This window comes from Gasterosteus aculeatus, chromosome 20 (assembly GCF_964276395.1).
Source record: "Gasterosteus aculeatus chromosome 20, fGasAcu3.hap1.1, whole genome shotgun sequence".
Classification (NCBI taxonomy): Eukaryota; Metazoa; Chordata; class Actinopteri; order Perciformes; family Gasterosteidae; genus Gasterosteus; species Gasterosteus aculeatus.
In genome coordinates, this window is record NC_135707.1 from 19,893,013 (window position 1) to 19,905,891 (window position 12,879).

Sequence of the window (12,879 nt, forward strand, 5' to 3'; positions counted from 1 at the left end):
TGTTAACGTTATGCCAAAGATCAGGTATATTAAGGGTCATCCTCCCTTTATTAGTTCCTGGAGCACCCACACCTGAAGCCTAGTTTATGCTTCTGCGTTTTCAGAGCGTTGCAGACGCAAGACCCCCTTGCGTGTCCCTTGCGTGCCTTTTCACACCTCCTTGCGTCCTTGCGTGCGTCGATCCATTTCTCTAGCAGCGCACCAGGCTGCGATTGGTCTGCTAACTACGTCCTTTACCGAGTCTCACATTTCCACTTTATTAGCCCGATACCGCCATTATTAAAACGAAGAATGTTTACGAGAGAACGGATCAGATTTAAGAACAGATGATTAAATATAACCGCTTATACAAGCCGCCATTGGCGGGTTGTATAAGCGGGTTGGATTCACGGAGGGAGATCGCCGTCGAGAGGTGCACAAAGTTGTGGAGGAAAATACGGGACAAATGTGTCCGGGATGAAAAGCAGCAGTGTCGATGCACGGGGCAATAAAGTCTATGATAAATAAATGAACAAATAAATAAATAGACGTGACTCTCTAGGTTGTCTTCCACAAAAGCACGTTACTCCGCCTGTTGTTCTGGCGGTGAATTGCTCTGCAACACACGCAGAACCATGAATTGAAGCGAGTGCGTCGACGCAACGACGCAGACGCAGAAGCACCCGCCGGCCTTGAAAGTCATCAGTCCATCATGGAGTTGGATTCCAACCCCCACATGCCAGTGCTTGTGGCGCTCTAGATCTTTTGCAGCCATGAGCGTTCCTACTGCTGAACCGGTGTTTAGGTGGTTGTGGACAACCGGCCTACGAGGTGACCCTCTGTCTTGGCCAGCTAGTTGGAGGGGAGGGGAGGTAGTGACCAGCCTGGGTAACTTTGGGAAAGCGGAGTAGGTCACTGCTATCTACATTGTCATTTTTGTTAACTATCCATTATGTGGTCAGTTACGGGTCTCTGTATATGTTACTGGTTGTTTCAGGAAGAGAATTGAATTTCTTATTTTTAGTTAGCGTGGGTTAGGGTTGTCATAACGGTTGTCATAAATTTGGAGACTAAGCATAAATTGTGTCTCCACTATATAATTCAGAGACGTAGCTCTCCGACTGGCAACTTGACGCGTGACTTGAGTGTGTTTCAACTCTCCCACTTACTCCCACATATTATTCAATAAATGTCCTGTTTAATGATTTTACACCCTTGTTGAGTGTTATTTTTCAACATTTGGTCCTTGGAGGCGGATCTCAGGAACTCACAGGGTTTGAAACGCCCTGCAGGGAGTCTAGCGCTCTAGTTCAAAGCTTTCGTCTCTAGTCCGTTACAGGATTAGTTTGGATAGAGAAACCAGGTTCTGCGTCAGTTGGAAGACAGTGACAAGATCCTTTTTGTAGCAAACCGGAGCTTTGCATTACTGGTAAGAAAGCTTTTGACAGTCTCCAGTACAAGGTTTAGGAAAAGTTGAAATCCTTGCTTTTGGTTTGGTTGAATGTTTAGTAAAGGTTGTTTTTCCTTTTTACTTTGAAACTAAAAGTACTTTCTTGTAGATTTACTGAAATAATTATTTTTACACTTTAGTATTGACAATTACAGACAGAGGTTGTGTAAAACATATCTAACAAAATATCAAATTGATAGTTTTTTGAGTATTAAAAAGTTAATTTCTTCGCGATATTATCGATGATTCATTAAGATTTAAAATAAAGAAAATAAATATATTTATATATGTATAAACTAAATAATAATAAGTGTTTTTGAAAAGTAATGAAAAGTTTCTGAAAGTGAGTGTGCGAAGTGCTCCGCACTAAAGAAAAGACACTAATGTGGTTTTGATGGAAGGTGCAGTCGAAAAATGTCAGCTTCTGGCTGACTAAAGAGAAGAGAAAGGGTTGTTGATAGATGTGTGTGAATGAGGCGCAAAGAAGGGATAAAAAGTGACGGACAAGAGATGTGAGATAATGTAATTAACGCTTTTGATTTGTTTTCAAGCATACATTTTTGTGAGAATTTGATATACGGAAGACAACCTCCTATGTGTTTTTCTGTGTCCGACTCTCTCTCCAGCCTTCATTCACCCGTCACAGGCTGACTACTCAACCCTGTGGAGAACGTGTTATCAAATTCAGCAGCTTTACTTATATTTTGTATAGCTCAAAAGCACAAATTACAAATTTGCAAGCTTTACAACATGTCCACATATGACATCCTCTGTCCTCGAACCTTCACATTGGCACAAATAAGACTCCCCCCCCCCCCCCCCCCCAAAAAAAACCCCTGCAACGTGGAGTGAAAAGGAAGAAACCTTAGGGAGAACGACAGAAGAGGATCTACCAGGATGGACAGAGTGGAATGGATTTCATCACCCTACTGTATTGTTGAATTTGGTTGCATTCTGTGATGGCATATTTATTTTTATTTAGCCCTTTATTTTGGGTAAAAATATTGATATTTTGCTTCAGGTCAATAAGAAAGTTTTATTTTGATGAAGATGTGCACATTAGCTGGAAGGTAGCACAATATGAAAGTGAAAGCAGTGCTCTGTTGATTTAATGTTGGTGTTAAAAAGTGTTTTTCATTTTCCTTCTATGAGATGAGGACCAGTCTGATGCAAATATGTGCACATTAGCCAGAATGTAGCACAGCAATAGAAGTAGAAGCAGTGTTCTTAAATTGCAGTTAAAGGTGAAAGATGTTGTCCCTAAAGATAATGAATAATCGTGATCTCAATATTGAGCTATTGATTGACTTCTGACCTGTTGCTGGCTCTGCTCCTCCAGGTTGAGTTTGACCTCCAGGGATTGTCTTGCTTCTAGAAAGGCCTTTCGATGTTTCCGGTCAGCCATGTAGTATGACATGACGCCCACGGTGATGGCACACATATAGATTACTACATTGGCCAGCAGCTGGAGAGGAAAATGATGCAACAGTTAGGGCTCAATAACGGAAGAAGACGTGAGCCAGTCACACTTGCTGCAGGAAATGATGTGCTCCAGAACCACCAACAGCTCAATGGTCTTACCCTGCAGAATGTACCTGGCTGTCTGCCATTGGGACTTCTTTGCTATGATGCCCTGGTCATATGGTATTAGCAAAAGTGGTTCATTCGTTGTGTTTGATATGTTCACAAGTCAGTACACAGCAGGATTCCCAACAAACCAGAAGTAGTGTTAGAGATCGACAAGACTTGAGACTTTTGCCACTGGACACTGTAACATATTACTACTGGACTTGCTGGACAGGTGTCCTGCTTCAGTCACCACAAACAACAGTCTTTGCCCCCTCAAACAAAAAACAGTCCTTCCTCCCATGGCTTTTTACATTTTTGCCCAGGGAGCAGTTAGGGGTTAGGTGTCCTGCTCAGGGACACTTTAACACGGGACATGGGGCAGCCAGGGCTCAAACCGCCAACCTTGTGGTTCCCAGCGCACCCTCTCTACCCCTGCGTCACGTTGACACGGTTCAATGGTAGTGTCTATGAATAAAGTGCTTGTTGTATAGAGAGGGGGGGCTGTAGTGCATGTATGCTGCTTCTCAAGCTCTGGAGAGGTGCATAAGCATGGCCTCCCATGGAGAGGCCTTCCACGGTCTCAGGCCAGACAGCACCCAGCGTTGGTGCTGCTCGTGGAAAAACTGCAAATAATGTCATGTCATGATTAAAAGGGAGTAATGTCTGTTGTTCGATGTTGATGATGTCAGCTGAGATGAGATTCCGGTGTCAAGGAGGACACTGTGTCTCATGATGGTTAGATGTAGGTCTCCAGACAATAAAAGGAGGTCTAGAACAATCAGACCTCTGTACGTGCATGTTACACGTCCCATGTTTTGTTCTGTGCCTTTAACTGTGTGAGTGGCATAGAGTGCTTGTTTCTCGGTTCACAGGTGTGCGGTGCTGGTTGGCTGTTGGCGAGGAGGCGTGGCCGGTGAAGACCTGGGGAGTAATGGGCTAGCTGATTGCCTATATAAACCAGCCTGGTTGCTGCAGAGAAAGAAGGGAGAGAGGCCTTGTATTTTGTATGGCCTGTCAAAGTTTTTGTTGAATCCTGTCGGGCGAGATCCCGTTGTGCTCTACCTGAGTTCTGGAGAAGGGGTAGGTAGTTCTGCCCATGGGTATACATTTGCATCACGTAGCTAAATCTTTGTTACACACACTATGTTAGCTGGGCGGGGGTCACCCCTGTAGTTTTGGCCATAGAGAGGTAAGCTGGTTAGGGATATACTGTGTTAGGCAGGGAGAGGTGTGCAGAAGAAAAGGGACCTTTTGTTTATTTCATTACTTTGACCCCAGTCCCTAAACCACATTCTCCTCCCTTCCTTGGTTGTGTGTGTACTTTTTTGTGTTTTGTCTTACTTACTTTTATGTCCAAAAGTGAGTTTCGTGATTCACGTCTCTTTATTTTTGGTCAGCTGCACCACACTACTTCACCGTCCACCGCTGGTTACAATGGGTGCGCAAGCACAGGCGTTTACGTTCCCCACCTCCAACTGAGGTGGAAACGTAACACTGCACAACCCTCCCCATGTTTCTGATACCATATCTCAAGTATAAATGGTTACTCCGGAAAGAAGACCTTTGAGTAGGCTTGCCGTGTGACTTGTAAAACTTGTGTGTCAACTCTGTCTCCTGTTTGCAAACATAAATGTCCTGTTTTGATGGTTTTACACCGCTGTCGAGTGAGAATTTCTCTAACAGTGTTTCCCCTAGGTTTACAACTTATGTGGAGTGGGGAGGGGACTCCGCCATCCGCAGTACAGAGCGAAGAGGAGAATTCTAAGGCGTGACCATGTGTAGACAGAAATTACATAAGATAAATACCATAAAACTCTATAAATTGTTTAATAAAGCGCAAGCTATAGACCTGGAAATTGTACTGTAAGTGACTTCTGTTGGGATCTGCTGCCAAATACAAAATGGAAAAACAAAATCAACTTTCGACCTTTTAAGGGGTGCGTAAAACGCACACCAGCTATTGGTGGTGTGTGTTTCTACACATTTCTACACATATCAGGTGGAGCGTTAAATAGAGCTATTGATCACCTCAAATTATGGAAAAACAGTAGCGTCCACATTAAGAGCCTCCTGATAAGCCTTGTCCCTTTGATTAGAGAGCTGTTTTCCCAGAACACAAACATGTCCATTCTGAAGATGACATCAAAAGTGCCAGAGCTTCAATGATATAAGCGAGCGTTTTTAATGATTTGCTACAGGTGTCATCCTGGCTGATACGTGTACAGGCGTTGCCCTCTTAGACCTCAGTCACTTCCAAAGGTCCAATGGGAAGGTCAACAGTCACAACATATATATGCATTGGGACCCGAGCTGGCTGTCGAATACAATCATCATTGACACACCTTGATTCTGTAAAGACGACTGGAACGCAAGCTAGAAATTTTCTCTTGTCCAGCAACGTCTTGTTCTGTGATAACCACTGTGTAAACACGGCAATCCTGTTTGACCATTGGTAACGAGGAACACCTTTATCATGACACCTATGGTGTCAACCCATTAAGAGACTTCTGGGAAGAGGCCGAGGCTCTCAAGGGACATTAGGTTATGGCAGTGTAATTGCAGTAAGCAGCTAAATATTCATATATTTGTTTTTTCATCGGATGGCAGAAATCCTTCTCTGGGTGATTATGGTACTGCAGCTACACCACCATGGGGATGATTTCACATCGGATCTAGAGACACATCGTGGTCTTTTGTGGTGATAGAGAATCCTTCTATTGTGACATCACAAGTAGATCACGCCCTCGGAGCCTTTATGAGTAAGTATTCATAAATAAGGGCAGATACAAGGGCTTTAGAAATCATCCAGTCTGGACATTAAGCATAATGCCAAGAACCTTCAATGCTTTTAAGGAGGACATTTTGCTAAACTAGTGCTATTTTCATTTCACAGGCATTATGGGTTGACATTATTCATGTGTGTGACTATTCATCATGTCTCTGACATTTACAAGGAGCTGCCAACATGGGTACCATGGAAAATACGCACTTGAGGTAGTTTACCTACATACATGTTCCTCCCAGATGTGTACTTGTAATTATGTATATCTATTAGGGTTAGGCATGTTAATGTAGCAATCCATTAACGTCAATGATTTTATGTTAAGTTTTTTTTTTTTTTGCATTGGGAGGGGCATAACACTGCTGCACACATTAACTGAGAAAATGGAAAAAGTCACTGCACTTTTAAATGGATATTTTCATTAAAGATCTATACCAGACGGCGTAGTCAATAAAAGCACCGGACTACTACGAATGTGTAGTATAACAAGCCTGTAGTACTACTTAAGGGCATTACCAGCATTGATGTAGCCAACTAGCTACACAAACAACCAGTAAAGCGAGACTTGTGCAACCATAGATTCATATAAAAGGCAAGATGTCTCGTCCGCGTTGCCAATGGAGTCAAACGCCCGCACATGGCGGCCATCTTGCCACGGTCAGTTCGTGTTGGTAGTGGTACATGTACTTTTTAAATAACCATAACTTTTCAACCGATTTTTAAACTGTTTTAATAGCCTATATATTGATTTAACATAAATGACAAATACCATGCGCATGTATTGCACCGGTTCTGTTTGTTATTTTCATATGAATAATTAATTTCATAAGTATGCAGTGTCATAAATACATCTGTACACTGTACAGAGATTCCAACAAGCCACATTTCTTGATGTACAGTTCTGGTCAAAAGTTTACATACACTCGTAAAGAGCATAATGTCATCAGGAATCAGGAAACATTTATTGCCAAAATATGTCAGACATAAAAGGAATTTGTCTTGGCGGTTGGTCATGGCTTTTCATGAGTTTCCCGTTATCTCTACAATTCAGATTTTTCTCAGAGTGATTGGAACAGATACTTCTTTGTCACAAAAAACATTCATGAAGTTTGGTTCTTTTATGACTATATTATGGGTTAACAGAAAAAGTGATCAAATCTGCTGGGTCAAAAATATGCATACAGCAGTGCTAATATTTGGTTACATGTCCCTTGGCCATTTTCACTTCAATTAGGCGCTCCTAATTGTCCTGTTGGGACACCCAACGGCACCAGAGACCCAACCGTCTGGTTGATGATTTTAGGTTATCTTGAAGAATTTGAAGGTAATCCTCCTTCATTACCCCATTTATTCTCTGTAAAGCACCAGTTCCATTGGCAGCAAAACAGCCCCACAGCATAATACTACCACCACCGTGCTTGACGGTAGGCGTGGTGTTCTTGGGGTTAAAGGCCTTTTCTCCTCCAAACATATTGCTGGGCATTGTGCATTGTCTCAGTCCATGGAGATGCAAAACACGCTTGACTGTGGACACTGACCAGTGTTAATTAAGACGTGACGAAAACGATCTTAAAAAATAAAAACTCTGACTAAATCTATTCTAACTTTCGTTAACGAGACGAACATGTTGGTGGTTGACGAAGTCACGATACTTTTCCCCCCTAAATCCGCACGCAGCTTACAGACAACAGACCGGGAGAGTACGGCGGATATTAACGCGTCATGATGACGTCATCCACGAACCCAGAACGCTCTCATCGGCGCAGCGGTGGTTCTTGTGCACCGACTACGGACCGCCACTAAACCGCAACTAAAACTAATTATATTTTAGTCTAGTTTTCGTCGACTAAAACTAGGAAGGTTTAAAATGACAATGTGACTAAAACTAATATATGCATTTTTCGTCTTAAGACTAAATCAAAAATAGCTGCCAAAATTAACACTGACGCCTGTGTTCCAGCAGCTTCTAATTCTGGCATATCTGCTTTTTGGTGATTCTGTTGACTCTTCACCCTCCTGACCAATTTTCCCTCAGCAGCAGGTGATAGCTTGGGTTTTCTTGATGATCGTGGCAGTGACAAAACAGTGCCATGCACTTTATACTTACAAACAATTGTTTGCACTGTTGCTCTTGGGACCTGACTTTGCCGACTTTTTCAAATGAGCCCTATTTAACTGGCCTCAGAGAAGTCACCAGCTGTAGTCACTCATAATCACTCACAAGAAGTTAAGAGGCCATGCTATGAACAGTGTTGGGCAAGTTACTGAAAATGAGTATTTAGTTACAGTTACTAGTTACTTCTTTTAAAGGTAATTGAATTACTTACCAGTTACTGTGTATCAAAAGTAATTAGTCTGGAAAGTAACTTAAGTTACTGTAATCAACAGGGCAAAAGGCCTTCAAATCAAGCAATAGTACAAAAGTCCTTTTTAATACTTAACTTAATACAAAATAACAGTTTGAGGCATTTGCCTGAAGGCAACTGACTCAACAGTTGACAGGATGCATCTCATCTTCAACATAGCGAGCAATCAATCTATTCAGCTCTGCCCGGTTTATCGGCTGCACTGCAGTCCGTGTAAAGTGGAGCCGTGGTTGTTTGCGTGGAGCGGCGCCTGCAGCATCCGCGGGCCTGCGCTCTTTTGTCATGAGCGACGCGATGCTGTTTACATGCACGTACGCGACTATTCTTTGACACACAACGTTTGATGGCCACAACTATTTTGTGCTGACAGGCAGCTATTTACTTACTATTTGCCGGCCATCTGCTTCGCGTTACAAAAGAGAGTAACGCGAGTAACGAACTCATTTCAATTTCAGTAATTGTAACTGCGTTAATTTCTTAAAAAAAATACTTCGTTACATGCTCGTTACCACTAAAAGTAGTGGGGTTACTTTGTAACGCGTTACTCCCAACACTGGCTATGTAGCTCATTTCATTGACACAACTTTCTAAGTCACCAATATTGCTAATTCATATTGCTGTATGTATATTTTTGACCCAGCAGATTTTATCACTTTTTTTCATAAAAGAACCAAACTTTATGAATGTTTTTTGCGACAAAGAAGACTGTTCCAATCACTCTATAAGAGAAAATTGGACATGTAGAAATAACGGGAAACTCAAGAGAGTCATGACAAAAACTTTTGACTACAGTATGTGTGCAACCACATTGGATGTGGCGTGGGGGAGAACTGTCAACAAACCAAAGCAATAACAATGAAGCGTTCTTAGAATCACAACGAATGAGGTGCGTGCAGGCCTCCCCTAACACGCACGTCATAAGTTGTATAAAAGTGAATGACAGCGTTACAATGTGCACCAAATGTTGCTCTCACTGGCAACATGCAGACACACGCAGCGGTCTGAAGTACAATATCACTACAAACTTAAATTACTGGTCTCAGCAGCTGGCTTGGTGCAGAGGAGTATGAAAATGCAAAGGCGGAGGAATGGATACATTTTGTCTTTGTGTAACTGCTCAACCTGCATTACTGAGTGGTTTCAAAGGAATTCCATGGTTCTTTTTTCTGCTAGCCCACTTTACCCCACTAACAGGGATCCTTACTACTGAATATATGCTACATTATTCTGTTCCTTGATAAAAGACACATGTTTATTCTGGTACTTGTTCAGAAAGAAAACTGATTATATACAGTATGTTAACTTGCTGTTTCTCAGAGAGTGCCTGTTATATTGCTCTGATAACATTACTTTAAAATTAAAGTGTTCAATACACTACTTTTTAATTATTGAATTTTGCACATAATGCAATTAATCACAGAATAATTTTTATTATAGGTACTATAACTCAACTGTGTGACGGAATCTATAATAATAATAACTATTATAATTTTTATTTATACAGCACCTTTCTAAACAAAATTAAAGTGCTTAACAATACGCACACAAGTTTTCCAAAATACAATCAAGCAGTTTATAATAAATAAGATAAAATATATAAATAAGCCAGTCCATAACGATCTAAAACCAAAATCCAGAAAATGACATTGTATGATATAAAAAAATATATTTTGCAGTTTATTGCATGACATAAATATTTGATCCCCTACCAACCAGTAAGAATTCCAGCTCTCACAGACCTGTTCGTTTGTCTTTAGGAACCCCTCCTGTTTTCCAATCAGTACCTGTATTAACTGCACCTGTTTGCACTCGTTACCTGTATAAAAAGACACCTGTCTCCAGACTCCAACCTCTCCACAACGACCAGAGAGCTGTGTAAGGACGTGAGGGATAAAATTGTAGACCTGCACAAGGCTGTGACGGGCTATAGGCAAGCAGCTTGGCGAGAAGCTAACAACTGTTGGTGCAATTATTATAAAATGGAATAAGTTCAAGATGACATACATACACATTGTATACACCTTTTAATCGAACGTGGTGCTGTAGACACTTACTGGAGAGAAACTACCCCAGAGGCGTATTGGACATCTTTGGGAGTGTCTGAGGACAGATCCACAGTCCTTTAGCCCACACTCTACACCCTTGGACGGATTTGGTATGATCTATTCTATCACAAGATGGTCTCTACTTTGGTACAGCATTTTCACACTGACACTCTATTATTTATGTGGCTCACCAAACAAAGTACTGCAAGGCCAAAAGTGGAGCTCCACATGACACTGTCTGCTCTGCCCGCGTGCTAGGACTTCCAGCATTACCTGCCTCAAGCTGGTCCCTCAAAAATCTCTTTAAAACAACTCAATGCATATCTTTCATCTGGTGGCCAATGGCACATATATAGCAAATGCGTGCAATACACCTGGCAGCATTTGGCCTACTGCATCTATGAATGTACAATAAGTGACATTACACAGGAGTGAATGTATTTCAAGACAACCACATACGCCACCTCCTTCCCTCTTACCTGTCTGCTAAGTGTTGTTCCCTGGATCTGCTCCTGCTGCTGCTGGGCGATAGTGACTCCCAGAACCAGTGTGTGGACCCCGCAGGATACAGTAGTGATCAGCACTATGGGCGTCAGCCTCAAAGGCAGGGTCAGGAAGAAGGAAAAGCTGAAGAAAGCCTGCCAGCCCACAGTGTCACTGGCCTGGTGGAAGCGAGCATAGTTCAGACCCAGGTAGCAGAATATCTGCGCTGCTATGAGCACCCACAGAGCGTATGGCACCACCCGTCTCGAGATGCGGTCCGGCAGCAGCCCGAAGCGGCACAGCAGGTAGAGGACAACGTCAGCCGCCAGGCCGACCGATGCCACTAAAACAGAAGCCAGCTTGTCAGTGGTGTAGACCACCGCACACATGATGATGATGTAACTGTCAAAGAGGGCAGCGAACACCACTAGCACCAGCAGGGTCTCGTGTCTCTGCCGTCGGAAGTAGGTCTGGTACAGGTTTTCCAGAGACTCTGGTGCGAAAGTGAGACGCATGAACCGCGGCAGGCAGAGGCAGCATCCTGAGCTCCGGACCGTGACCTCGTGCGCTCGCCCGACCGCCTGCCCTGGGTCAGAGGGCAGAGTGACAGAGCAGTCCGCCGAGTACTCTGCTGAGTACTCTGGCTCAGAAAAGGCCCGGTTCCGAGGCATGATGACAACTCAGGGCTTCTGCTTCCTGCCTTCTTTGAAAAAAAAAATAGAACCTAGCTTGTCGTCCTAGAGGAGTAGAACAAACGCTGAGGGAACTCTTAGGTATACATCATCTGCTCGTTTCTCTTCTGTTGAGTAAGCACCTTTTCCCCCTGAGAACTCGCGACTGACTCGTGCCACATATGTGTGTTGATGGTCAGGACTTGGATGCGGGAGAGATGTGTTCGTGGTCACGCTATCCAGAGCAGTCATTGGACTCAGCTAGTGTTGCGTTGTTTGCACAGATTGAGCACGCCTACTCTTTTGTGATCAGCAATGTGATCAGAAGAATGTGCCCCTCATTTCCTCTTTCAGCTTTTCAAATGGGACACCGTAGTGCCAGAGATGTGTTCCATGTCACAGTTGTTGACCTTATCAGAGTTGGATCAAATGAACTGACGTTTGTAAGACTCCCTCGGTGTCCATCAGTCCTCCGGATTGAAACGTCTTTTGCATCTTGTCCTCCCATTGTCCTCTCTCACATGGCCTGGAAGAAGACGGACACATGAGCAACACAGGTATTGTTTACATTGAACACAACCTGGTGATCAGTCACACCAGCATCCATGCCTGAACCCAGCGGGTCTGTCACACGTCCCTGGCAGCTGGCCCAATGTATGCCCAATACAGAAATGCGTGGTTAAAGCTTCAGAGAGCACGGCTCTACTGAGGGCCTACCGAGCTCCGTCACACGCACTCCCACCGAAGCCCCACCGGCAGCTTTCTCTAGCTGTCAATCGTCTGATACAGAAAATGCCGCTGACTTTAGTTAGTCATCCAACCAGCGCGTTTAACGGTTGCTTGACATCCATGTCATATTTGACAGGTACTTATGTGTATTTGATTTTTCACTTGAGCTCTCCCTGCCCCGTTAACCTGCTGAGCAGTGAGCCGATCACTGGTCCCCTTCCTTCCAGATGCTGAGAAAACCCCGACATGATGAACACGGATGCGTCACCTTACCGTGTGGAGCTCCGCTGCGTGGCTCTCAGTGCGCACGTTGCTCCCCCGAGACAGAACCTTCTCACCGGGCATCAGACCTTCGCCTGGGCGGCGTGAGTTGAGAGAGCCATGGAAAAGATCGAACGCCGCTTTGCTATTTCGATGTTTTCCGCAGAAGCACCAGCATCACCATGAAGCTCCGCCACAGATGCTCTGGCTACGCGCATAAAATCAACACTTCCGGTCGTTTTCAAAATACAACTTTTCTTTGCAAATGTGCTCTTTAAATTCTCTTTAAGCATCCTTCGTAGACGCCATGCAGTGCTGCGATGTAATGTGGGTAATAGTTGATCTTGAGTCAGGGTTGGGTTGTTCTGTCATATCTGCATGTTTGCTACCGATTACTAGATGTAAGGGATTTATTGATATATTTTATTAAGTCTGTTTCACAAGGTGTATTACAAACTGTAACGCCACAGTTAATGCTCAAACACTCCAGCAGACAGCTTAAAAGAATCCAACACTTTCTTGCAAAATATACTCAGATATTCAT

At 43.4% G+C, this 12,879-nt stretch overlaps 1 protein-coding gene across 1 annotated transcript in view; it reads right to left on the reverse strand.

The window, feature by feature from the left end:
- The window catches only part of adcy3a (adenylate cyclase 3a), a 34,207-nt gene extending 21,622 nt beyond the window's left edge, over positions 1–12,585 (reverse strand). Inside the window, exons 1-3 of the mRNA XM_040164269.2 lie at positions 12,348–12,585; positions 10,671–11,871; positions 2,745–2,894 (exon numbers count right to left, since the gene is read on the reverse strand). Coding sequence (XP_040020203.1) covers positions 2,745–2,894; positions 10,671–11,345 — 825 coding nt within the window. The 5' untranslated portion in view covers positions 11,346–11,871; positions 12,348–12,585. The remainder of the gene's footprint in view (positions 1–2,744; positions 2,895–10,670; positions 11,872–12,347) is intronic.
- Positions 12,586–12,879: the final 294 nt, after the last annotated feature.